At 41.9% G+C, this 27,262-nt stretch overlaps 1 protein-coding gene across 3 annotated transcripts in view; it reads right to left on the bottom strand.

Moving 5' to 3' along the window:
• CDKL1 (cyclin dependent kinase like 1) overlaps positions 1 to 27,262 on the bottom strand; it is a 61,178-nt gene that overhangs the window by 20,439 nt on the left and 13,477 nt on the right. For all 3 annotated transcript variants that reach the window (XM_003901775.5, XM_021941193.2, XM_021941192.2), the window contains exon 3: positions 8,530 to 8,651. In XM_003901775.5, the coding sequence (XP_003901824.2) occupies positions 8,530 to 8,651 (122 nt within the window). The remainder of the gene's footprint in view (positions 1 to 8,529; positions 8,652 to 27,262) is intronic.

Genomic DNA, 27,262 nt, shown 5'->3' with positions numbered 1-27,262 from the left:
GATGTACTTGATCAAAATAAGCAAGTAAACCCAGAAACAGGAAGACAAGAAATCCAGGAAGTAATGAATCTGACCACAGAGAAATGCAGCAGGAATTACAAGGACAATGGCAAAGGGAAATCCAAGGGACACAGCTCGACAGCAGGTCTTGAGTACAACAAGCCAGACAGAAGGAGAAGGAGGCTTAAAGGTCAGACATTACCAAGAAAAAAATGGAACTGACAGATTACCTGATGTAACTATCCTGTGAAAATGTACATTGAGAGGCTATTAAAATGAGTGGGGGTGGGGCACAGTGAGTGGCTCATGCCTATAATCCCAGCACTTTGGGAAGCTGAGGTGAGCAGATTGCTTGAGCCCAGGAGTTTGAGACCAGCCTGGGCAACATTGTGATACCCCATCTCTACAAAAAATACAAAAAATTAGCCAAGCATGGTGGCAGGCACCTATAGTCCCAGCTACTTAGAAGGCTGAGGTGGGAGGATTTCTTGAGTCTGGGGGGTGGAGGATGCAGTGAGCTATGATTGGGCCACTGCACTCCAGCCTGGGTGACAGAGTGAGGCCTTGTCTCAAAAAAAAAAAAAAAAAAAAGAGAGAGAAAAAAAAAAACCCCAAAAATGGTGAGGGGAGGGAATTAGCAACAGGATTAAAGAATGTTAAGCACATTTTAAAATAAGACAAGTGTTAATTTGAGGAAAAAGTAGAAAACGAAGCCATAGTATGGTACAATGCTCAGCTATAAGTAATATTTACATAGGCACAATAATGGGAGCAGTGAACATTAATGTAACTATTTTGAAGGATTAGAATAGGAAGCAGAGGGGAGAGTGATTTCAGGGAGCTGAATTTTCATCTGTCATAATAGAAAGCCTTTGATGTCTAAAAATTGATATTTTGAGATATATTAATCACTCTTTTATATTACATTATACTGCTGGATTTGATTTGCTAATAATTTTGCTAAGGGTTTTTTACCTAAATTCTTGAGTAATATTCATCTGTCATTTTCTTTTCTAGAAATGTCTGTCTGGTTTTGGCATCAGCATATAGTGGCCTCATAAAATGATTTGGGAAATGTTCCTTCTCATATTTTCTGAAAGAGTTTGGGTAGGGTTACTGTTATTTCTTCCTTACATATTGATAAAATTCATCCATCAAATATTTTAATAATAGAACCTAAGGTAGCACGACTATAAGGAAAAAATTTATATATAAATCCATATCTTTGGTGAGAAAGTAAATTGGTTCCATTTGGCAAAATTTACAACTCAAGAGTACCACTTTGAGAACTTTTAAAGGAAAATTACAAAAGAAGAAAAATCTATTTGTAGGAAAATTTTATACCAGAATCATTATCAAACCAAACACTGAAAATGACCTCAGTATCCAACCAGAGAGGAATAGTGAGACATAACAAACTTAATGTAATATTTTATAGTCATTGACAATAGAGCTAAAGATTATAATGCAACATATATAGAAAATACATAGAAAAGAATATTAAGCGAAGAATAGAATTGAGGGGAAAAACAGCCATCTCATCACAGAACACAGAGAATGTGGTGCTTCGTTTGGAAAAGCTTGGCTGCCTTCACCGTCTTTAGGCTTGCAGACACAGACACTCAATTTTGTCAGCACACCAAGACAGTATCCATTTCTTTTTTTTTTTTTTTTTTTTTTTTTTTGAGACGGAGTCTCGCTCTGTCACCCAGGCTGGAGTGCAGTGGCCGGATCTCAGCTCACTGCAAGCTCTGCCTCTCAGCTCACTGCAAGCTCTGCCACCCGGGTTCACGCCATTCTCCTGCCTCAGCCTCCCGAGTAGCTGGGACTACAGGCGCCTGCCACCTCGCCCGGCTAAGTTTTTGTATTTTTAGTAGAGACGGGGTTTCACTGTGTTAGCCAGGATGGTCTCGATCTCCTGACCTCGTGATCCGCCCATCTCGGCCTCCCAAAGTGCTGGGATTACAGGCTTGAGCCACCGCGCCCGGCCAACAGTGTCCATTTCAAAGGGGCAAGTGAACATTAAACAAATTAACCAGCCTGACATATAAAACTAGAGTGCCATCATATTCACCCGTGCCCAAATTCTGAGTACTAGCTCATGCTTTCTTTGTAGACAATTTCATAAAGTCAAGTTATAATCAGAATGATGAGCAAAGAATTTGGATGAGGGAAAGTTGGCAATTTGACAGGTCATTGCTGTTAAACTGAGAGCACTTAACTGCATCCATCTGCACATCAGGAAGAATTTATCATTAGATAAAACATAGAGTCAGTCAAATCTAACAAGCCTAGCAGTCATTCTGTCTCTTTAAGGTTGCTTTACATATCTCTGCCCTGATGCATTATGTGTTCGTTTCACAAAATAACTTTCAGAGAGCAATCTTTGTCTCTCCAAGTTTTTAGGGGAGGCTGTATTGTGACCCTAATGTCCTAATAACAAAATTGGACAGAGAGAAATGTCTATATGAAAGTGAAGACATCAAACTGATTTTTAAAAATTCTTCAGAAATGTGAAATTCTTCCGAGATGATGAAGAAATAACATATATCTCTGTCTAGCATTCTCAATTACAGAAGTCATTCTTTCCACTGCTGCTTGTCTAATATTTGTGACACAGATCATCAAACAGTTGGCATTCATCAAGACTTCATTTCTACACAAGGCTATCACAAAAATGGGAAGGGCTGGGGGTCTGGCCAAACTCTTGTAAAAAAAAGAATATATTACTAGGAATTTATCCTAAAAAAATATTTACGAAAATGGTTGTTCACTGTAGCATGGTTAGTAATAGAAAATAACTGGAAACAATCTAAGTATTTATCAACAGGAGATTGAACTAAGAAATCATGGTATATTCATACAATGGAATTCTATACAGCCATTTTTAAAATATAAAGGTAGATATGTACAGATAGGGAGAAAGCTTCAGAGTACATTTTTTAAAAATGCAGCCTGGTGTGGTGGCAGACACCTGTAGTCCCAGCTACTCAGGAGGCTGGAACAGGAGGATCGCTTGAGCCAGGAGTTAAGGTTTAGCCTGAGCAGCATAGCAACAAGACCCCGTTTCTAAAATTAACTAATTTATTTAACTAAATAAAAAACAAAATAAATGCAGAACAGTATGTACAGCTATTGATTTTATTCATTTCAATTTTTTTGTTTGTTTGTTTGAGATGGAGTTTTGCTCTTGTTACCCAGGCTGGAATGCAGTGGCGCTATCTCAGTTTACTGCCACCTCCGCCTCCCAGATGCAAGCAGTTCTCCTGCCTCAGCCTCCCGAGTAGCTAGGATTGCAGGTGCCCACCACAACGCCGAGCTAATTTTTGTATTTTTAGTAGAGACGGGGTTTCACCATGTTGACCAGGCTGATCTTGAACTCCTGACCTTAAGTAATCCGCCTACCTCGGCCTCCCAAAGTGCTGGGATTACAGGTGTGAGCCACCGCCCCCAGCCCTTCATTTCAATGTCTGTGTTGCTTTAAAAATTTGCAACAAACAACGTATCATTTTTAATCTATAAAAGATAACATTTCTGGAATTTCACTGTCAGAAACTGAAAACTTGCGGTAATGTACATTACCCAGGAGATGTTCCTTGAACAAACTATGTAATTCAGAGGAGGAACTGGTGGTAATTAAATCTGTGCAGGAAAGAATCAATGAAGTCTTATGTCTGGCTGAACATACAGGTAGGCAGAAAAATAAGGAGAAAACATCCAAACCAGTTATTTGTAAAACTTTGACACAGGGAGATCAATCATTTATAGAATAATAGATTCAAAGCTTTTTAAGTTCTATATAAGACAAGAAATGGTTGTGATTGGGGACAATTATAAAAACATAAACCTAAGCACTGGGAATTATAATTGACATGTATTCATGTTACTCTAACAGGATACATATCTTGTGGTGTAAACTTGCTTGTGTTAGTAGCAACATGAAGTTGGATCTTCTCCAAAAGCTTTCCAAGGGAGTACCAGAAGTTACAAGCATGTTTTTTTTTTTTTTTTTTGAGACGGAGTCTCGCTGTGCTCCCAGGCTGGAGTGCAGTGGCGTGATCTCGGCTCACTGCAAGCTCCGCCTCCCGGGTTCACGCCATTCTCCCGCCTCAGCCTCCCAAGTAGCTGAGACGGCGCCCGCCACCACGCCCGGCTAGTTTTTTGTATTTTTAGTAGAGACGGGGTTTCACCATGTTAGCCAGGATAGTCTCGATCTCCTGACCTCGTGATCCACCCGCCTCGGCCTCCCAAAGTGCTGGGATTACAGGCGTGAGCCACCGCGCCCGGCCTACAAGCATGTTAATAAGAAGATGAATTAGTGTCCATTTCAGGTTCAAATGAGAAGTCTTTGAGTCTGATTTGGCAAGAATTATTTTTAATAACTAAACATTAAAACATTACTATAGTAATAAATTAAACATGAAAAATATAAAAGCACAAATAAAATGAAAAATATCAATAACAATCATAACTAATCACTAGTAATGTTCAGATTTATTACTTTTTTCCCATCTACATATAAATTCTATGAAAATGAAATGATATGTATTTTTATTAGAGTATAATTTTTTTCATTTGACAAGCACTCATGAACTTTTTCCTATGTCAATATATGTTTTATCTATTAATATAAGCATTATTCTTAATGGGTCCACTGTATTCTATCATAAAACTTTATCATAATTTACTTAACTAATTCTCTATTGTTAAATATTTCAGTTGATGGCAATTTTTTCTTTATAAACAATACTTAAAAATATCCCATAACAATAAATACTTTTGTAACTAAGTTTTTGCACATATATTCAAATATTTTCTTATGGTAAATCATTCAAAGTAGACTTGCTGGGTTTAAGATAATGCCTCTAAGACTTTTAATACCATACATTGATTGCCAAATTGCCTTCTGGACAGGTTGCTCCAGCAGTGTACTTTATAATCTTTTTTGACAATATTAGGCTTTAGAAATTTTAAATCAAAGTAATTTTTAAAATGAAAATCCACATCTTGTTATGATTATTCTTCTCCAAAATCATTTTGTAACTATCAATTTATTGGTTTGCTAATTCAGTCATTCTACAAGTACTGAGTGTACCAAGTGCCAAATATGCAGCTAGAAGACACTGAGAATACACAGGTGAGGAAGGCCCAGCTCTTGCCCTTGAGGATTGTATAGTTTACTGGGCAAATGGGATATGTAAATAAATAATCCCAGAAGATGTTATAGAGGCCAGTGTGCTGGCAGGCATCATAAGGGAGTCATATGTGAGCTGTAAGGACAGCAGGAGTTTTCCAGGCAGAGTAGAGAAAGTAGGGAAACCCATGCTTGCTAAGCAAACAGCATGTCCTGAACCCTAGAATGCAAGCAATTTGGTAGGACGGGCCATGTATTATGGGCAAACTGGTGGGGAGTGGGGTGGTAGAGTAAGATCTTGTATCTCATGCTGGGGGCATTTCCCCATACCAGTAAGCTTTGGGGAGCTATTAAAGGATTCTGTGTAGAGGGTGGCATGCTCAACTTTGTATTTTAGAAATCTGTACTTAGAAATATAAGAAGTGATCACAGGGCATTCTGAGGGTGAGTATACTAACCTAAGGGGACCCCACCTGGCACCAAGCAGGCTGGTAACCCAACCTGGCAACATCAGCATCAGTAGCTTATCCTTTGTTGATATTGTCTAATAGATCAAATATGAAACTGAAAGATAACCGAAGTCTTCTGACCCCTAGGGTACTTGATCACCAATTCATAGCATTATACATCTAGAAGTCCCCTTAAACTTTCCCTAGTCCTAAACTCTCATTTTTACAGGTGAAGACACCTGTAAGCAATTTGCCCAAGGTCACACAGATAATGCTAACTCACCTTTACTGTGAATGTGCTTACAAAATTTTATTTTATAGTATGATGTCTCTAAACTAAAAAGTTTTCATATGATGGTAGACTGGATAAAGAAAATGTGGTACATACATACCATGGAATACTGTGCAGCCAGAAAAAGGAATGAGATCATGTCCTTTGCAGGGACATGGATGGAGCTGGAAGCTGTTATCCTCAGCAAACTAATGCAGGAACAGAAAACCAAACACCACATGTTCTCACTTATAAGTGGGAGCTGAACAATGAGAACATATGGACACTTGGAGGGGAACAATGCACACTGAGGCCTGTCGGGGGCTGATTTCCTTAAGGAAATCTTATATTTGATTTCCTTAAGATTTCCTTAAGTAAATCTTATATTTGGCAAACCATAGCATTTTACCATTTGGAAATGAGGTTGCTTCTAATTAACCACACATTTACCTATAGGTCTTTCTGTTTTCTCCCACTCCCATATTAAAGCATTTTCTGTTTCCTGGAACATATATAACATATTTTAGCCAGTGGAGTTTTTAAAAATCTGCTTTCAAACTGTAATCACCCTTTTTATTCTGCTCAAACTATATGCCAAAAAAAAGAGCTGACTTCCATTGCTTTTGACTCCCACAAATCAGTGTTCCCAAGTCATTCGACATGATTAATCAAATTCCCTGTAACATCCCTCTGCTACCACATAGCCATGAGTAACTTATATTAATAAGTTTAATTGAAGTGTCACTTGCAAGCCGTCAAAAGATCAAATATCAACATACGAAATGTTTTCTCCTTTGAAAACATAATTTCTCTGTATCGATGACTTTCTGAAGGGAAGTGTCTGTCCTCTTGGCTCTCTCTGGCTATGTAAATTAACATTCTGAAACATGAAAAGTCTGTGCTATGGTCACTATCAAACCACAAGCCACTTCCATTCTGTTTGCCTGAAGGTCACGGCAGATCATATATAACCATCACCACGTGGCAGAGCAAGCCCCTGGCAAAGACTTGAAAGAGTTGTTGGAGGAGCCTCAGCCTCCAGCCACTGAAGTGTGAATGGGAGCCATTCACATTCCATGGGATGGGACACCATTCTGTGGCTCTAATCTATAATCCACTCTTCATATTGTCCCCAGCCAAAGTTGGGCTCCCAGGAACACAGCCAAAAAAGGAAAGGATGGGATATTTTTCATCCCTGGTTACCTTATCTAAAGTCTCCTCCCTTTCAACTCCAAGGCCACCTTCACCATGAAACCCTCTTTGAATAGTATCTCCCAGGACCTGCTAATCATTCCATCTTCTTCCTCTAGCCACAGTAACTGGCCCCACGGACAGTTGCGTCACCTGAGCTTAGCCAATTGGAGTTCCACTGGACTTAATGTGCAGATGTTACCTTCTTCTAGAACTTCCTTTCTTCTAGAACAGCTATATTGATTGATGTAAGCCCGTGGCCATTTTGTACTTTTCCCTTCCAAACTCCTTCCATCCCATGCCACCCACATGCCCTCCCAAATCCACCACATAAGGGAAGCTTATTTGCAAGGCACAATGAAAAAGAATTAGGGCTGGGAGAGAGTGAGAGAAAGAACAGGCACTACCTATGCTGCCCTGCCTGAAAACACCCAGCTGAGGAGTGGGTGGGAGCTGGAATCCAGTCTTCTCACCCTGCAAGAGGCTGCCCTCAACTGCGGGAAGGGACCCCCTCCTCCTTTTTTATTTTTCTCGGACAAAGCCTCTGTCTGTTGGCCAAGTCTTCTTCCAATGCATGCAAAGATGTTGCATATGCTAGAGAGAGATGTGTGGTAAGATCAGCTGAGCCCCCGGAGTCACTCCCACCCTTCCCAGTTACAGTCACAACACAATTGTTTTTCACCTATGCTTGCTTCAGTTGGGTTTTTGTCACTTGAAACCAAACAAATCCTAAGTAATACAGCAGACTAGATACCCAGATTGTTTCTGATGAAATACCATGTTTGTTTTAGTCTCAAACTTCCTAGTAGCCATTGCTTTTGGAATCTTCCTTTCAATCTCCAAGCCCTTCTACCTCCCTGGTCAGGCACAGACTAACTAATATCCTTCCTTTTCTTAGAGACTGAGATCACTTCTATGCAGAGATAAAGTACCAAAGAAATCAAGTTCAATCTAATGATGCTTCTGCTGGTTTCTTCATTAAAATGACTATTTATTATCTCTTTTGTTAACATTTTTGGTAATTTTTCTGCTGTCCACTTCAGCAGCAGAGTATATTGTCCAAACACTGGCTGTTTTTACCTAGTCTTTTTTTTCTTTTTCTTTTTTTTTTTTTTTGATGGAGTCTCGCTCTGTCGCCCAGGCTAGAGTGCAATGGCGCAATCTTGGCTCACTGCAACCTCTGCCTCCCGGGTTCAAGTGATTCTCATGCCTCAGCCTCCCAACTAGCTGAGATTACAGGCACCCACCACCACGCCCAGCTAATTTTTGTGTTTTTAGTAGAAATGGGGTTTCACTATGTTGGCCAGGCTGGTCTTGAGCTCCTGACCTCAGATGATCCACCCATCTCAGCCTCCCAAAGTGCTAGGATTACAGGCATGAGCCACCGCCCCTGGCCTTACCTAGTCTTAAAAAGAGTCATTGCCACTTTTCACTGACAAATCCCAGTGTGTCTTTGTTTTGTTTGTAAGGGATGGATCACTCACCCTCTTTGGTATCTGTCCAACTCATGGAGAACTGTGTGGTCACAATATTCAAACACCAGGTGAAGCCTCCGTTTCCTCCTGAAGACTTCCAGGAGGTTGACAAGGTTGGGATGCTTGAGTTGCTGAAAACACAAAAAAACAAGGTACTAAATTTGACTTGTGAAAGACAGCTTTCTCTAATCTTGATCCAGTAAAAAGTAAGTTGTTTGTCCTTTAAGAGTTTCATTCTTGGATTGAAGGAGGCTGTCAACAGTATCATCTTACCACTCTTTACAAGCTATATCTCAGTAGCTTGTAAGTGAAAGATGATTATAACCCAGGTGGTTGGTGAGGGCAAAGAGAGGTATAAGAAGGCTGGAAAATAAAAAAGAATGAAGACAGATGGGAGATGGTAATACAAACTCAGCTTTCAAGGTTCAGATCAAATGTCCCTTCCTAGGGTCTCCATTAATCTCCTCAAACTAGTTCAGTGCCTTGTATGTCTAAAAGCCCCCCTGAAGTATGACTTTTTCAGAATTACTAAGTAATTAATAAATAATATGTAATCCTTAGTAATTATTGTTCGGTTAATTGTTTAATGTCCTCTGGTATCAATAGCTACGATAGATAAATTCAATAGAATATACGAACAACGGCATCAGGGTCTACGTTCTTCTGTTTATCAAAATTGTGGTGTTGTACTTCCAGCGCCAGGCCCTGTACATAACAGGCATTCCATCATTATTTACTCTCCAATTAGATGTGCCTGAAAATGTGTGTCTAGGGGGGAAAAAAAAAAAAACCCAGGAGTGAATGTGAGCTTTGGCAGAGATAAATCTTGTACCTAGCTTCCTGGCCCTTTCTGGACATAATCCTATCAGAAACACTACAACTAGGCACTGGTCTCTTTTTTTCTGCAGATGAAAATAAGAGACTTACACTAAGAAAGACCAAAAAAATCACAGGAAAACGTATCAATCATGGAGTCCCTTCTGCCGTGCCCATTCACTATCAGATCACAATTACAGTCCATTTTACCTACTGTTGTACAGTTTAACAGTTGGTGGATTGCTCCTCTTTTTCCAAATATTCTTTGATAGTGCCACCAGATAATTTTCCATAAGAATTTTACAATCAAGTGCTGCTTTATCACATTAAGTTTCCCCCGTTAACTCCCCATTCCTTCCTCCCCCTAGTGCCTGCCAAACACCATTCCACTTCCTTTTTATTTATTTATTAAATTTTATTTATTATATATATTTTTTGAGACGGAGTCTCACTCTATTGCCCAGGCTGGAGTGCAGTGGCAAGATCTCAGCTCACTGCAAACTCCACCTCCCGGGTTCAAGAGATTCTCTTGCCTCAGCTTCCTGAATAGCTGCGACTACAGGTGCACACCACCACGTCCAGCTAATTTTGTACTTTGAGTAGAGACAGGGTTTTGCCATGTTGGCCAGGCTGGTCTCGAACTCCTGACCTCAGGTGACCCACCTGCCTCAGCTTCCCAAAGTGCTGGAATTACAGACTTGAGCCATCGCACCCGGCCATGAGACACCACGCCCAGCCTCCACTTTCTGATTTTTGACAAGGTACCTCCTACAGGTGGAATGATAGAGTAGTGTGTGTGTGTGTGTGTGTGTGTGTGATTGGCTTATTTCACTTAACGTTATGTCCTCAAGGCTCACCCAGGTGGTAGCAAGGTTGAGCATGAATAATATCCCATTGTATGAATATACCACATTTTGCTTATCCATCCATCTTTTGATCTATGGCCATGGCTTGCTTCCACCTTTGAGCTATTGTGAATAATGCTGCTGTGAGCATGAATGTACAAATATGTTTTTGAGACTCTACTTTCAATTCTTTGGTTGCAGGAATGAGCCAGGCATATGTTTTGTTTTGTTTTGTTTCACCTACATTCCCCAGGTGATTCAATGTGTATTCAGAGGTATTAATCACAGACAAGCAGGCACTCCATAAGTAATAAAAGGTATAAGGAGCAAAATGGAAGTTCTTGAACTGCATGCTGTAGCACATTTGTGTGGGCAGTGACAGTAAAAGCAGCCCGCAAGGAGCTACTAAAGAAGACAGTTCTTTTTTTTCTCATTTTCTCTGTAAAATCCCTCTGTATTTTCAAGATGTGAAATTCCTGCTCCAGATATTATACTCGATGAACAAGTATAAAACATTCAAGACATTTCTAAAGCCCATGTCTTAGTCCATTTGTGCTGCTATAACAAAATACCTGAGACCGGGTAATTTATAAAGAACAGAATGTTTTTTTCTTACAGTTCCGCATGCTGGGAAATCCAAGTTTCAGGTGCTGGCATCGGTGTCTGCTGAGGGCTGCTCTCTGCTTCCAAAATGGCACCTTGTTGCTGTGTCCTCACATGGCAGAAGGCAGAAGGGCAAGAGAGCACCCCCCTCAACCTTGAGTTCTTTATAGGGGTGCTAATCCCATTCATAAGGGCTCTGCCTCCCAACGGCCACATCTCTTAATACAGTTGCACTGGGGGTGAAGTTTCAACATGAAGTTTGGAGGGGGTACCACCACCATTGAAACAGAGCAGCCCATTAATCACCTTTGGATATTAGAACTGAGGGCGCTCCAAGTTATAAAATGCCACATTTGTTATCATACCTGAAAAACCCTTAGCCTGAACTAACATTCTCCAAACACAGTAGAATATAACTGATTACTGTCTTAAACCTCTGAACTGGATTGATTAAGATGTCTCAAACAGAGAGCAAACAACCAGGTTAAAAGGGGCTAAATGCTAACTTTATGACAGAATTTGCAGAAAGCAGAGGTTTTCTTTCAGACTGAAAAATAATCATCCTTAGGCTTTACTTTCATTTTCACACTATTTGCTCCCTTGACAGGATGTGATATTGAGGCCAAGACTTTGAATCTTAGAATTCTCTTTCCATTTTCCACATTCCATATTTAGTCCTCATGTCTCCAGCCGGCTCTTCTAACAAAAGTAGAAATGCATCAGTTCTACCCAAACAAATCCCTCGATCTTCTCTGGATGAAAAGGCTGGTGCCTCCCACTTGCCACGTCCAGTCCTGCAGTGATCACAGCAGGACACTGCTGCCCCAGGACAAGGCCCAAAGGTCCTCTCCATTTGGCCTCTGCTTACCTCTCCAGCCTCATCGCTTATAACTTCCTTCTGGACCCACTGAATTTCTCTCACTTCCTAGAAGGCTCACACTCCCTCTCATTTCAGGATGTGTTCAGTTTCCTGTCTCTAAAGCACTCCCTACCTCCAGATGTTACTTTCTCTGTTCAGCTTCCTCTGCCCCACCCTGACACAGCTGGTATGCACTGCAAGAGCTATGACCTTGGCACCCAAGCAAGGAGTAGCACTGTGCCAGTAAAGGACACTGTCACAGCCATATCCATTTGTCTGAATGGGACCAGTAACTATTATATTGCACCCATCTTGCTATGCTACTATACATCTTTTGAAAACCAAAGTTCTTAGCCAGGCATGGTGACTCACACCTGTAATCCCAGCACTTCGGGGGCCAAGGCAGGTGGATGCCTGAGCTTAGAAGTTCAAGACCAGCCTGGGCAACGTGGTGAAACTCTGTCTCTACTAAAACTACAAAAATTAGCTGGTCATGGCGGCACACACCTGTAATCCCAGCTACTCAGGAGACTGAGGCATGAGAATCACTTGAACCCAGGAGGCAGAGGTTGCAGTGAGCCCAGATTGTGCCACTGTACTCCAGCCTGGGCAACAGAGCAAAACTCTGTCTCGAAAAAATAAAATAAAATAAAATAAAATAAAAAATAAAAAAGAAATAAATCTGTCTATTTAAAAAAGGAAGGAAAACTGAGTTTCTGATAACTGCATGTATTAAATATTCAAATAACACGTAGGTTCTTTCCAATTTTTCGCTATCATAAATAAGGTTTTGATAAACAATTTATTAGCTGGTTGCCTCACTTGGACCAAGTTAGTTAAGCTCCCTAGGCCTCAGTTTTCCATCTGTAAGAGAAAGTGCAAGGGCTGTAGTGCCCATTTCACACAGGCACATACAACAGGGTCAGGTAAATATTAACCTCTCTATAAACATTAATTATTGATATTGTTACCTTTGGGTTAAATTTATTTTTATTTAGAATTATTTTTCTCTATTCATTTTATTCAACAATTATTTATAGATCTTAAGGTGCATATGGCACTGTGTTAGCCCTAAGGACATAAAGACAAATAAAGCATGTACTGCCCCTACCCGCCTGGGGCTTAGAACCTAGGGAAGGAGACAGATGTTGGAGAAGTCATTACAGATATGATAAATGTTATAAAAATGAGGTAAAGAGTGCCTGGTTTGAGGGTGAGGTGTGGTTCAGGGAAAATCTCTTTGAGGAAGTGGCCATTAAGTTAATGACTCATTAACTGAAAATGACCTGAAGTTAACTGGACACCATCTAGAGCCCCAGAAATATAGCTTTATGGCTCTAACTAGATACAGTCAAATTGCTTTCCAAAAGGATTGTGCATATTTACCCCTTGGCCAGGAGAAAGTAGTTTTACCATATTATAGGCAGCTTTAAGGAGCATATAGACAATTTAAGGCTTGTGATATATATTGCCAAATTGCTTCCTTTGAGGGATTACAGTGCCTCTGGCAACACAGGAAGGTGTAACTTGTCTCTCTCATCTTCCTCCATGAGATTATCTTCAAATAATTGCAAACAGCTGATAACTTATCTCTCAACCTGTTTTTAGAATAATTTTAATATAGAAAGATGATCATTAATACTAAATCCTAACTAGGGGTTATACATATTAAATTATAAATATTTTTAAATAAATTATTAACTTCCACTGGGTTGCCAGGATTCCAGGTGACCTGAAAATACTCCAGAGCAGCAGATATGAGGTCTGGCATAGCACCCTTATGAAGCCAGTCCCCGTCTGTCTGGCTGTGTTCGTACATTCAACAAATATCCCTAGAGCACTGTGATGGTTAACATTGAGTGCCAACTTGATTGGATTGAAGGATGCAAAGTACTGTTTCTGGGTGTGTCTGTGAGGGTGTTGCCAAAGGAGATTAACATTTGAGTCAGAGGACTAGGAGAGACAGACCCACCCTCAATCTGGATGGGCACCATCTAATCAGCTGCCAGCACAGCTAGAATAATGCAGGCAGAAGCTGGAAGGACTTGACTTGCTGAGTCTCTGGCCTTTATCCTTCTACCGTGCTGGATGCTTCCTGCCCTGGAACACTAGACTCCAAGTTCTTCAGCTTTTGGACTCTTGGACTTATACAGTGGTTTGCCATGGGCTCTCCGGTCTTTGGCCACAGACAGAAGGCTACACTGATGGCTTCCCTACTTTTGAGGTTTTGGGACTCGGACTGGCTTCCCCGCTCCTCAGCTTGCAGACGGCCTGTTGTGGGACTTCATCTTGTGATCGTGTGAGCCAATTCTTCTAATAAGCTCCCCTTCATATATACATTTATCCTATTAGTTCTGTCCCTCTAGAGAACCCTGACTAATATAAGCACCTATTCTGCATCAGGCATTGGTGAATGAGACAGAGGACTCAGGCATTAAGCAAAGACGTGCCATAAATAATCTATGAAATTAGGCTGTCTCAGAGAAACTGGCCCTGAGGAAGTGACCTTGAGCTGAGTCTAGAGGGTAAAGGTCTGACCAGACCAAGGGCAGGGGTGGTGGTAAAGGCACGGATGGCAGCTTTCCAGGCAGTGACTGGCCCTGAGCCAGGAGAGAACTTGGGTCACTTCAGCAACTGAAAGACAGTGTGGCTGGTGGGTGAAGCTCATGGAATCAAGGCCAGCCAGCCAGTCAGAAGGCAGATCCTACAGGGCCTTGCAGGCCCTGCCAAGCAATTCACACTCTATCCTAGTGTGACGTGAAGCCACTAGAAGGAATTTCAGCAAGACATGATATGATACCATGGGGCTCTTAAAAGCTCCCTACGGCAGCAGGATATAGAATGGCTTGGAGGAGGTGAAATGGATGAAGTGGCTGTTGATAGCTGAGATTGTGGTGACTTGGAGCAGAGCAGAGGCAGGGGAGTTGGTGAGAACCTTTGTCTTGAGATGTATTTTGTTATCAGAATAATCAGGATGTGGTGATCGGCTGGAGGTGAGGGACAGGGGAGAAGGAAGTGTCAAAAATGACACAAAGGTTTACACACTGGGGTAGATGGTGATGCCATCCCAGAGAGGGGGAGTGAGACTGGGGGAAAGAAGTCACTAGCTTTGTCTCATTGAATTGGTGGGGATCTGAGACACCAAAGTGGAGTTGTTATGTTAGCCAGAGTCTGAGCGAAGATAAAAGCCAGGGAGTGTGCATGTGTGTAAGCGAAGCCATAGGCAGAGGGAGGAGATTGCCCCGGAGGAGCGAGAGTGAGATGAGAAAGCCGTCTAAAGAACCCTCCCACCTAGATGTGTGGTTGATGAGGAGGAAACACAAAAGGGGAAAGGGAAGAAGGCCCCTTAAGATAAGAGAGAAGACAGCAGAGCAGGCTCTATGGGGGCATCGTGGGAGGAGGAAGTGGTCAGTGTTGACAGAAGCTGCTGAAAGTTCAGATAGAAACAGAGGGCTGAGAGGTACCTGGTGGGCTTCCCTGGGTTGGGGTCGAGTGACCTTATTGGAAACAGTATCAGTGCAGTGGTGAGACCAGAAGCCAGATTATGTGGACTTAACATCTCAAACTTCCTTACTTCTCTCTCTCTATTGACCCCACTGACCTCAGGGGTAGAACTCAAAGGGACACCTCAGATCCTCAAACCAGTCTGCAGCGAATAGCTGGAGGTGTCCATCATAGCCCCAGCATTGTGAATGTTTGCATTCACAAGGGTTTGGATATTTCTGCTTCAATGCTGAATGGAGTTCTTTAGGGACATACAAAGGAATTAGATGAGAAGAACCAAGCAACACAATGGACAAACTGTTTACAGGCTTACCCAACATGTTCACAGTACATACAAGTAAACTTAATAGACAGAACAGATTACATGACCATATATACCACAAAGATGTTTGGGGCTCATTTAATGGCAATTCCTTCCTATGTTCAAGTCTGTGAAGCCAAAGCCTCAGGTCTGGGGCGTCTGTGCTGGGCTAATCTTGAAGCTCTTGGTGCTCCTTACCAGGCCAGTATCACTTCAGCTATGCTCTATCTAGAAGCACGGGCTTTCTCGGACTCAGATTTACTTTCTCATGGACAAAAGTTTCCACTTTTGCTGCTGCTATTTTATTTTAGTCTTCCTTTTATTTTCTCTTTGTGTTTTTTAAAAATTTTTAAATTATTATTACTTTTTTGAAACAGGGTCTCACTCTGTCATCCAGGTGGGAATGCAATCACAGCTCATGGCAGCCTCCAACTCCCAGGCTCAAGGGATCCTCCTGCCTCAGCCTCCCAAGTAGCTGGGACTACAGATGAGTACAACCATGCCCAGCTAGTTTTTAAAATTTTGTGTAGTGACAGGGTTTTGCTATGTTGCCCTGGCCGATCTCAAAATCCTGGGCTCAAGCGCAACTGCCCACCTCGTCCTCCCAAAATGCTGGGATTACAGGTGTCAGCCACTGCGCCCAGTCTATTTATTATTTTCTGAGACAGGGTCTTTCTCCATTACCCAGGCTGGAGTGTAGTGGCGTGATCGTGGCTCCCTGAAGCCTCAAACTCCAGTATCAAGTGATCCTCTTCCCTCAGCCTCCTGAGGAGCTGGGACTACAGGTGCACATCATTATAACAAGCTAGTTTTTTTGTTTTTTTGTTTTTAATTTTTTTTGAGACAGTGTCTCACTATGTTGCCCAGGCTGACCTCAAACTCCTGGGCTCAAGCGATCCTCTCACCCTAGCCTCCCAAAGTGCTGGGATTGTGGGTGTAAGCCACTGTACCCAGCCTTCTCTCTGTGTTTCAAATACTGATGTTCCACATTATGTTGCCAAGTCAAGTATTTTCTGTGACACTAAAAAAAAAGACTTCATTTTTCTGAGGTTGAATTTAGCCAGAGTCCTACCTGGTTTCCCTGCAGAGCTGAGAATGCTACATACATATCCGACTTGGGCAGCTGTCTCTGTCATCAGCCCTGTGCCTTCACTGGACACCCATCTGTTCTGATAAGTTCAGACCCTCCATCTTCTAAGGTTAATTGCTTGGCCTGTTTAGCCCACAAGATTTTGAAGAATTTTGTGCTAGTTGCCAACATTTTTTTTATTTTTTTATGTTTTAGATGGAGTCTCACTCTGTCACCCAGGCTGGAGTGCAGTGGCGCAATCTCGGCTCACTACAACCTCCACCTCCCGGGCTCAAGCAATGTTCATGCCTCAGCCTCCCAAGCAGCTGGGATTACAGATGTGCACCACCATGCCCAGGTAATTTTTGTATATTTAGTAGAGACAGAGTTTCACTATGTTGGCCAGGCTGGTCCCAAACTCTTGACCTCAAGTTATCTGCCCACCTTGGCCTCCCAAAGTGCTGAGATTATAGGTGTGAGCCACTGTACCCGGCCACTACTCTTAACCAGGAAATGTTACTTTAAAATCCTAGTTACCAGGAGTCCCTTGCAAATGCTGGAGATTAGCAGGTCTAGGCCTGTAGACTCTGTGGTACTAATGAGCTAGGGCTGAGAGCGGCTGTTCAGTTTAGACAAGGCTTGTATGCTTTAGTTCACCACAGTCCCCACCACTCCCTATTGCTCCCTGATCATGAAGCCAAGTGAGAGTTGCTCTTTATCATCACTCTTGCATTATTGACTTTCTTATACTAGAGTTAAAAGTGAAATATTTGTGATATTTATTGCGATGAATATTAAAAGCGAAATAAAACGAGTTAAAAGTGAAATATTTAATATGTCCATGTTTCTATCAAAAGTGGAAAAATGTACAAGCAATAGAGGCATATTTAATTTTTTGTTGTTCTTTTAAAACTTCATTGTAAATTGTAAACTTATTGTAAATATACAATTTATAATTATATATAATACACACACACACACACACACACATATACACATATAGTTGCTCTGTTGCCCAGGCTGGCGTGCAGTGGCACGATCTCGGCTCACTGCAACCTCAGCCTCCCGGGTTCAAGCAATTCTCCTGCCTCAGCCTCCTGAGTAGCTGGGATTACAGGCACCAGCCACCACCCCCAACTAATTTCTGTATTTTTAGTAGAGACAGGGTTTCACCATGTTGGCCAGGCTAGTCTCAAACTCCTGACCTCAAGTGATCCGCCCACCCCAGCCTCCCAAAGTGCTGGGATTACAGGTGTGAGCCACCATGCCTGGCTAATTATATGTTTATGGGGTTCAAATTAATGTTAGGATTTATGACTATAATGTGGAATAATTAAACCTAGCTAATTAACATATATTCATCACTTCAAATACCATTATTTTTCTGTGGTAAGAACATTTGAAATCTAGTCTTTTAGCAATTTTTTTTTCTTTGAGACAGAGTCTTGCTCTGTCACCCAGGCTGGAGTGCAGTGGCACGACCTTGGCTCACTCCAACCTCTGCCTCCTGGGTTCAAATGATTTTCCTGCCTCAGCCTCCCAAGTAGTTGGGATTACAGGTGCCTGTCACCATGCCTGACTAGTTTTTGTATTTTTAGTAGAGATGGAGTTTCACTATGTTGGCCAGGTTGACCTCAAGCTCCTGACCTCAGGTGAGCCACCTGCCTCAGCTTCCCACAGTGCTAGGATTATAGGCGTGAGCCCCTGCACACGGCCTCTCTCAGCAATTTTGAAGTGTACAATACATAATTAACAACTATACTCACCATGTTGTGCCACAGATCTTGGAAATGAAACTTATTCCTCTTGTCTAAGATTTTGTACCCTTTGACAATCATCTCTCCATTCTCCTCCTCCACTAGCCTCTGTAACCACCATTCTACTCTCTGCTTCTAAGAATGTATTAGGCTGTTCTCGCATTGCTATAAATACCTGAGACTGGGTAATTTATAGGGAAAGAGGTTTAATTAGCTTATGGTTCTGCAGGCTTTACAGGAAGCATGGGGCTGGCATCTGCTTAGCTTCTAGGGAGGCCTCAAGAAGCTTACAATCGTGGCAAAAGGTGAAGGGGGGGCAGGCATGTCACATGGCAAAACCAAGAACAAGGGAGACAGAGGGAATTGGTGGTGAGGCACACCTATTTGAATGACCAGATCTCACAAGAACTCACTGTCACAAAGACAACACCAAGTAATGAGGGATCTGCTCCCATGACCTAAATACCTTCCACCGGGCCCCATCTTCAGCACTGGGGATTATAATTCAACATGAGATTTAGGTGGAGACAAATATCCAGACTATATCAATGAGTTCACTTGTTTCAGATTTCCACATATAAGTGAGAACATGTGCATTTATCTTTCTGTGCCTGGCTTACTTCACTTAACAGCATAATGTTCCCCAATTTCATCCATGTTGTCACAAATGTCAGAATTTTCTCCTTTTTAAAGGCTGAATAGTACTCTATTGTGTATATATACTACATTTTCTTTATATATGCATCCACTGATGGCCACTTAGGTTAATTTTATGACTTGACTATTGTGAACAGTGTGGCAATGAACACGGGAGTGCAGACATTTCAAATTTCAATCTTTTGGGTAAATACTCAGAAGTGGGATTGCTGGATCATATGGTAATTCTATTTTTAGTTTTGTGAGGAATCTCCATACAGTTTTCCATAATTTACATTCCCATCAACAACTTTAAAGGTTTCCTTTTATCCACATCCTCACCAACACTTATCTTGCATCTTTTTTATCACAGCCATTCTGACAGGTGTGTGATGATATATCATTGTGATTTACATTTGCATTTCCCTAATGATTACAAATGTTGAGCATTTTTCCATATATCTGTTGGCCATTTGTATGTCCTCTTTTGAGAAATGTCCATTCAGATCCCAGGCTCATTTTTCCCCCCTCTTTTAGAGACAGTGATGGCACCAGTGGCCCATCTGGAGCAGCTGCTGCCATGATGTCGGCTGCAGTGGGGGAGACACAGCCATGGCTGTGTGCTCCCTGGAGCTGGCAGGAGCTGGGAACAGATGGGAGCCTCAGGTTGGAGAAGCAGGAGCCCCACCCTCCCAGGCACAGCTGCAGCCACCCAGCCATGGCAGCAGACCTGGGCATCTCTGCACACTTGGGGTCTGGGAGGCACCCCTGCCCCTGCAGGCTCAGAAGTGCCATGACTGATCCGACTCCCTGACCTCTCCCCACTCCTGGTGCCCGCTCCAATTTCAGAGCAAAGTTATGGCCAAGCCCAGGGACTGTCATGACCCGGTCAGGTGTGAGCAAGCTGAGGGACATGCTGACACGCCAGCCCCCTGTAGCCTCAGACCCCTCTGGACTTTGGGCACCACCGAGCACATGAGGGAGACCAAGGGAGGGGAACATCTAGTTTTTGAGCTGTTTGAGTATATTATATGTTTTGGGTATTTTGGTTTTGTTTTGTTTTTTTTGAGATGGAGTCTCACTCTGTTGCTCAGGCTGGAGTGCAGTGGAGAGATCTCGGCTCACTGCAACCCTTGCCTCCTGGCTGGGTTCAAACAGTTCTTGTGCCTCAGCCTCCTGAATATTTGGGATTACAGGTGTGTGCCACCACACCTGGCTAATTTATCTATTTTTAGTAGAGACAGAGTTTTGCCATGTTGGCCAGGCTAGTCTCAAACTCCTGACCTCAGGTGATCTGCCTGCCTCAGCCTCCCAAAGCGCCGGGATTACGGGCGTGAGCCACCACACCCAGCCAGAGTTCATTATATATTTTGGATACATATAACCCCTTATCAGGAGTAGGGCTTGCAAATAGTTTCTCCTAATCCATAGGTTGTCTCTTCACAGTGTTGTTTTCTTTACTGTGCAGAAACTTTTTAGTTTCATGTAATCCCAATTGTCCGTTTTTGCTTTTGTTGCCTATGCTTTTGGGGTCAAATTTAAAAAAATCACTGCCCAGACCAATGTTGTGTAATTTTCCCCCTATGTTTTCTTCTAGAAGTTTTACAGTTTAAGACTTTAATCTATTGGGTTGATTTTTGTATATGGTGTGAGACAATGGTCCATTTTCATTGTTCTGCATGTGGACATCCAGTTTTCCCAACATCATTTATTGAAGAAACTACGCTTTTCCCATTGTGTATTCTTGATGCTTCTGTCAAAGATCAATTGAGCATTCAGGTGTGGGTTCATTTCTGGGCTCTCCATTCTGTTCCACTGGTCAATGTGTCTACTTTTTTTTTTTGGCCAGTACCATACTGTTCTAATTACTATATTTTTATAAAATAGTTTGAAATCAGGTAGTGTGATGGCTACCTGATTTCTCATGATATCTTTAGCTATATGGGACATTTTGTGGTTACGTATGAATATTAGCATTGTTTTTTCTATTTCAATGGAAAATAACATTGGAATTTTGATCAAGATTGTATTGAAACTGTAGATTGCTTTGGGTAGTATGGACATTTTAATAATATTAATTCACTATGTTTAAAAAAACACTATAAACAATGCCAAAAGACAAATAATTGTCTGGGAAATATTCGTTAAAGTTACAACAAAGGGTTATATTCCTAATATTACAAAGAAGTCTTATTTATGTATTGTTAAGAAAAAGACAGCCAGGCATGGTGGCTCATGCCTGTAATCCTAGCACTTCGGGAGGCCGAGGTGGGCAGATCATGAGGTCAGGAGATCGAGACCATCCTGGCTAACGAGACAGTGAAACCCCATCTCTACTAAAAAATACAAAAAATTAGCTGGGCGTGGTGGTGGGCACCTGTAGTCCCAGCTATTCGGGAGGCTGAGGCAGGAGAATGGCGTGAACCCAGGAGGCAGAGCTTGCAGTGAGCCAAGATCGCACCACTGCACTCCAGCCTGGGCGACAGAGCAAGACTCCATCTAAAAAGAACAAAAGAAAAGAAAAGAAAAGAAAAGAACAGAAAAGAAAGAAAAAGACAACTCAGTGGGAAAATGGGCAAAATAGTAATAGGTAATACAAAGAAGAGGAAATATAAATGATAAAGGGACATATGAAAAGATGCTCAGTCTCACTGGTTGTAAGAGAAAGTCAAATTAGAGAAACAGCAGATGCCACTTATTTCCCAACCAGCAGGCAAACACGTAAGATTGGCAGCATCCAGTGCTGACAAGGGCATAGGGAAAGGGGTGTTCTCACACATGACCAATTAGAGTGCAAACTGCTATAACTTTCTGGGAAAGGTACCAGCAATATTTATTATATGAAAACCAAATGCACCAAAAAAATGAGCAAAAGATCTGAGCAGATACCTCATTGAAGAAGATATAATACAAGTGGGAAATTTTAATCATATGAAAACATGATCAACATCTTTCGTCATTAGGAAATTCCAAATTACAACCACAATGAGATACCATTACACACCTATTAGAATGGCTAAAATCCCCAAAAAAGCTGATAATACCAAATGCTGGTGAGGATACTGAGCAACAGGGACTCTCATTCACTGCTGGTGGTTGTGCTAAATCAGACAGCCACTTTCGAAACAGTTTGGCAGTTTCTTACAAAGCTAAACATAGCTATACCATACGAGCCAGTAATCACACTCCTAGGTATTTACCCAAATGGTTGAAAACTATGTCCATATGAAAACCTACATGCAAATGTTTTTAACAGCTTTATTCATAATCACCAAAACCTAGAAACAACCAAGTTGTCTTCCTAAAAGGATGAAAAAATTGTGCTACATTCATATAATGAAATATCATTCAGCGATAAAATAAGCTAGCAAGCCATAAAAGACATGTATAAAGTTTAAATGCATATTGTTAAGTGAGAGAAGCCAGTCTGAAAAGGCTACATATTGTACTATTCCAATTCTATGACATTCTGGAAAGGTAAAACTACACAGACAGTAAAGAGAATAAGAGGTGCCAGGGGTTCAGAGGATGTGGGGAGGGTTGAATAGGTGAAACACACAGGATTTATTAGGGCAGTGAAACTATTCTGTATGATGCTGTAATGGTGAATATGTGACATTATGCATTGGGCAAAATCCATAGAACTTTACAACACAATGTGTGAACCTCAAGGTATGCAAAGTGTTAAAAAATCATTTAGAAGGTTGGGGAATCCTAGGATAGAATGAAGACTGTGACAAAAAGAATCTAACTATATTACAAATGTATGAAACAACCTCACCAAAGAGGGTAGAGGAAAAGCTGATACAAGTTTCCAGATAAGCAAGGAGATGAGGCTAGAATAACCCATGAGATTCATGAGCTAAACCCATCTCATCTGTCCACAGATTATAGTTGAAGACATCAGTATGAACTCTTGTTTAGCTTAATAAAGATACAGATGATTACATATAGAAATAACTCTAGATATGTGTATGTACACAGGTTGGTATACACACATATCTTACCTTGCTCTGTCAGCTGAAAGGGCCTAGAACAAACCACACCCCAGTAGCAATATGTATATCAAGTGATTAGATCTTGTTTTTTGATACTATTCTCTAATAAAAGGAACCAGGGATCCATGGAGAAATACTCAACTTGAACAATGAGAACACATGGACACAGGGAGGGGAACATCACACACTGGGGCCTGTTGGGGGTTGGGGGACAAGGGAGGGAGAGCATTAGGACAAATACCTAATGCATGCAGTGCTTAAAACCTAGATGATGGGTTGACAGGTGCAGCAAACCACTGTGGCACATGTGCACCTATGGAACAAACCCACACATTCTGCACATGTATCCTGGAACTTAAAGTAAAATTTTTAAAAAATTTTAAAAAAGAAATACCCAATTCTAGAACTTGGGCAGGAAATATACAAGATGAACATGGAGCATCTTGTAGTGCCAGAAAATAATAAAGTGCTAAAACCCAAACCAAAGCAAACCCTACAATGATGGAGGTGTATCAAAGGGATGCAATATCCACAAATCCATACTACTATAAACAAATGATTGATTGGATGAATGAATAAACAAATAAACAAAAAGATAAGTAAATGGAAGAGAATAGATACATCTCCTATGTTGGAGAATTCCGAATAATTTATGTTGACACTCCACCTTCAAGGATGGGAGCCTAACTTCTCCCTCTGTCAGGAGTGGGCTGCACGTAGTGACTTCCTTCCAAACAGTGTAGAATAGAATGGCAGAAGAAAAGTCACTTTACAGTGGAGAAACCTGACAGTACTACCTCAGCCAGGTGATCAAGGTCAACATCAATAGCAGTAAGTCACTGAGGCGGGCAGATCACGAGGTCAGGTGTTTGATACCAGCCTGGCCAACATGGTGAAACCACATCTCTACTAAAAATACAAACATTAGCCGGGCATGGTGGCAGGCACCTGTAATCCTACTTGGGAGGCTGAGGCAGGAGAATCGCTTGAACACGGGAGGCGGAGGTTGTAGTGAGCCGAGATCATGCCACTGCACTCCAGTCTGGGCGACAGAGCAAGACTCCGTCTCAAAAAAACAAAGAAAAAAAAATAGCGGTAAATCATGTTGATAGTATGTACACTTGATGGGATGGGACATGGTCTTCTAGCCCATAACCCTGGTCTAATCATGAAAAAAACAACAGACAAATTCCAGTAGAGGAACATTCTACAAAATATGTGAGCAGTACTCCTGAAAACTGCCAGAGTTATCAGAACATGTAAAGTCCAAGAAACTGTCACAGCCAAGAGGAGCCTGCAGACACACGATTACTAAATGTACTGTAGTTTCCTAGAAGGGATTCTGGAACAGAAACAGGAAATTCCACAACAAATTAAAGAAATGTGAATAAAGTATGGATGGACTTCAGTCAATGATAATGCATCAGCATTGGTTCATTAATTATAGTAAGTACACTGTGCTAATATAAGATGTTACTAATAGGTAAAACTGAGAGCAGGGTATATGGGAACTCTGTACTATCTTCTAGTTTTTCTGTAATTCTAAAACCATTCTAAAAATAAAATTTATTGAAAACACACACAGACATGTCCTCTTACTAACACTCCACTTCTGAGAATATACTGTCTATAAATAAAAGCATCACTGTATAAAAATATCCATACCAGGATTCCAGCACTGCTTGTGGAGGCAAAAACTATGAAACAACATGAACATCCTGTAACAGAGGAGGACGGCTAAATACACTGTGCTATATTCAGACCAGGAAATAATAAATATTATGCAGGTATTAAAAGAGTGCAATTAAGAGAGGCCTATCTATTGATTGATGACCATGATGTATTGGTGTTGAGTGAAGAAGGCAAGCTACTGAGTAATTTTATAAAAAACATATGAAAATAAATTTTATTTAAAATACATGAAAATAGGAAGTATATGAAAAAATATTTTAAAATCTTTCCATTTTTGTATCTTCACTTGTCATATATTATTGTTAAGAACAGTATACTGAGCCCTCTGCTCTGCTGGACATTACTGTAAGATCTGGGATTATCTACTTAACAAAACTGACAAAAATCCCTGCTCTCGTGAGCTTATATTCAAGCACCTAGGTGTTGATCAGTCTTATGGAAAGAAACAAGGTGGGTAGGGGCATAGCGTGGTGGAGCGGTGAAATTTAAATGAGGGAAGCCCTCACTGACAAGGTGATAAATTTAAAAAGATCTGAAGAAGGTAAAGGTCGTAAGGATGTTTGGGAAAACGTTCCAAGCAGTAGGAACAATCATTCCAAAGGGTTTTATGTGGGATTCCGCCTGGAGTGTTTCTAGAACAGCAAGGAGGTCAGTGTTTTAGTCGCCTCTTGTTTCTTGTTTCCCATTCTCAGTCCATCTTTTAATTGAAGATTTGCTGAAACTGCTGCAGCAGCCAGCTTTGTGCGCCTGTAGCCTGACAGCTTTGTGCGCCTGTAGCTGCCCTCGGTTTTTGCTTTCTGCCCAGGCCTTGTGTGATGCTGAGGTGTGGGATGCTGCTGGGATTCTGTACTTGCGGGAGTTAACACTCCACTGCGGAGCCTTGGACCAATGGGGAACAGGGTGCTTCAATGTCCTCTCTTCCCTTCCTTGGGCTCCTTAATGTGGCCTGGCAGGATGAGTCCCCGTTCCCGGTTACACTGGCTTTCCTCCTTCCTTGTTTTCTCTCCTGTCTCCTACTCCTGCTCTCTGGTATCACTTCCCAAAATAAACTCCGAATACACAGTTCCTGTCTCAGATTTTACTTTCTCGGAGGTGCATGGGTTAAGACGGTTGGTATCAGAAGTGGCCTTAGTTAGCAGACCTTCAGAATGGAATTCTGGAACTGAATCAATCATGGGACAGATGACAACAAGGACCCCACTGCTGGTGGTAAGTGGGGTGGGAAGAAGCCTGGGGAGCTGTAGCAACACAGTCACTAAATCTTTTGTCAGGGCTGGTTTTGAATGGGGTGTAGGTTTGCTTAGGCACTGCAGTGGCACATGAGTGGTATGTGGCAATGGTCATTATGGGGAGTATTGAATAAGCTGGCTCTTGTTAACACCTTTAAATCATTGAAAAAAGAGAAAATGACAGGGTCAGGTTAGCCACCAACAGTCAACTGTGGGAGTCAGAAGGCCTTGCTGGCAGTATTCAGACATTTATCTCCTACAGACAGGACAGACTGTGCCAAAAAACCAATCTCCGGACTTAAAGAGCAGCAGAGCTACAAAGGGGATAATACCCAACCTCAACAGGTCTCTCATGTCTAAGTCAGGGCTATGGTGAGAAAAGAGAAGAATCCTGAGATCTAGGATAGGGACATCTACAAGAAAGAGCCTGAGAATCTGAAATTCTCAAATTTCCCTGAACCTTCAGGGCTAGGAAAAGCGACTCAGTTGCATTGCTGTAGGTGAGCTGCTTCCTTTACCTGCAGACACTAAAAATCCCTCAGATGATGCAGGTGCCTCCTTGGGCTGGTGGGGGGATGCCTGTCCTCCTTAGATTCTACCCCACCTCCTTCTAGGGCCCACGGACCTGTAATAGGATGAGGTTGTAGCAGTGTCTGTGTAGGGGAATAAGGTTCTTGCTCTGCGAGGAAATAACTGCACTCAAGAATGACAAGACCTACCTCATAGGTACCAGCAGCAGTCTCGAAGGGGCTGGGCCATGACAGTAGTAAAATGTAAGGCTGGAGAAGGGGAAATTCATTGATACGGGAGCACTACACCGTCCCATAACTTGGGACTTAATTCTTGACAAGGATACCTGCAGACAGTTCTTTTTTAAATTTTACTTTTATTTTTTATAGAGACAGGGTCATACTCTGTCATCCAGGCTGGAGCGCAGTGGCATGATCATAGCTCCCTGCAGCCTTGAACTCCTAGGCTCAAGTGATCCTCCTGCCTCAGCCTCCCCAGTGGCTGGGACCACAGGCATACATCACCGTGACTGGATAATTAAAAAAATTTTTTTTTTGTAGAGACAGGGTCTCATCATCTTGCCCAGTTGGTCTCAAACTCCTGGCCTCAAGCAATTCTGCCACCTCGGCATCCCAAATTGTTGGGTTTACAGATGTGAGATACTGTGAGACACTGTGCCTGTCAAGAAAATCTTTTTTTTTTTTTTTGAGACAAGGTCTTACTCTGTCACCCAGGCTGGAATGCAGTGGTGTGATCTCGGCTCACTGCAACCTCTGCCTCCTGGGTTCAAGAGATTCTGTCATCTCAGCCTCCCCAGTAGCTGGGACTACAGGTGCACGCCATCACATCCAGCTAATTTTTGTATTTTTGGTAGAGACAGGGTTTCGCCATATTGGCCAGGCTGGTAACAAACTCCTGACCTC

This window comes from Papio anubis, chromosome 7, assembly GCF_008728515.1.
Source record: "Papio anubis isolate 15944 chromosome 7, Panubis1.0, whole genome shotgun sequence".
NCBI classification, from domain to species: domain Eukaryota; kingdom Metazoa; phylum Chordata; class Mammalia; order Primates; family Cercopithecidae; genus Papio; species Papio anubis.
The sequence above is the reverse complement of the archived record's forward strand: the minus strand, read 5'-3'. Positions and strand labels throughout refer to the sequence as shown.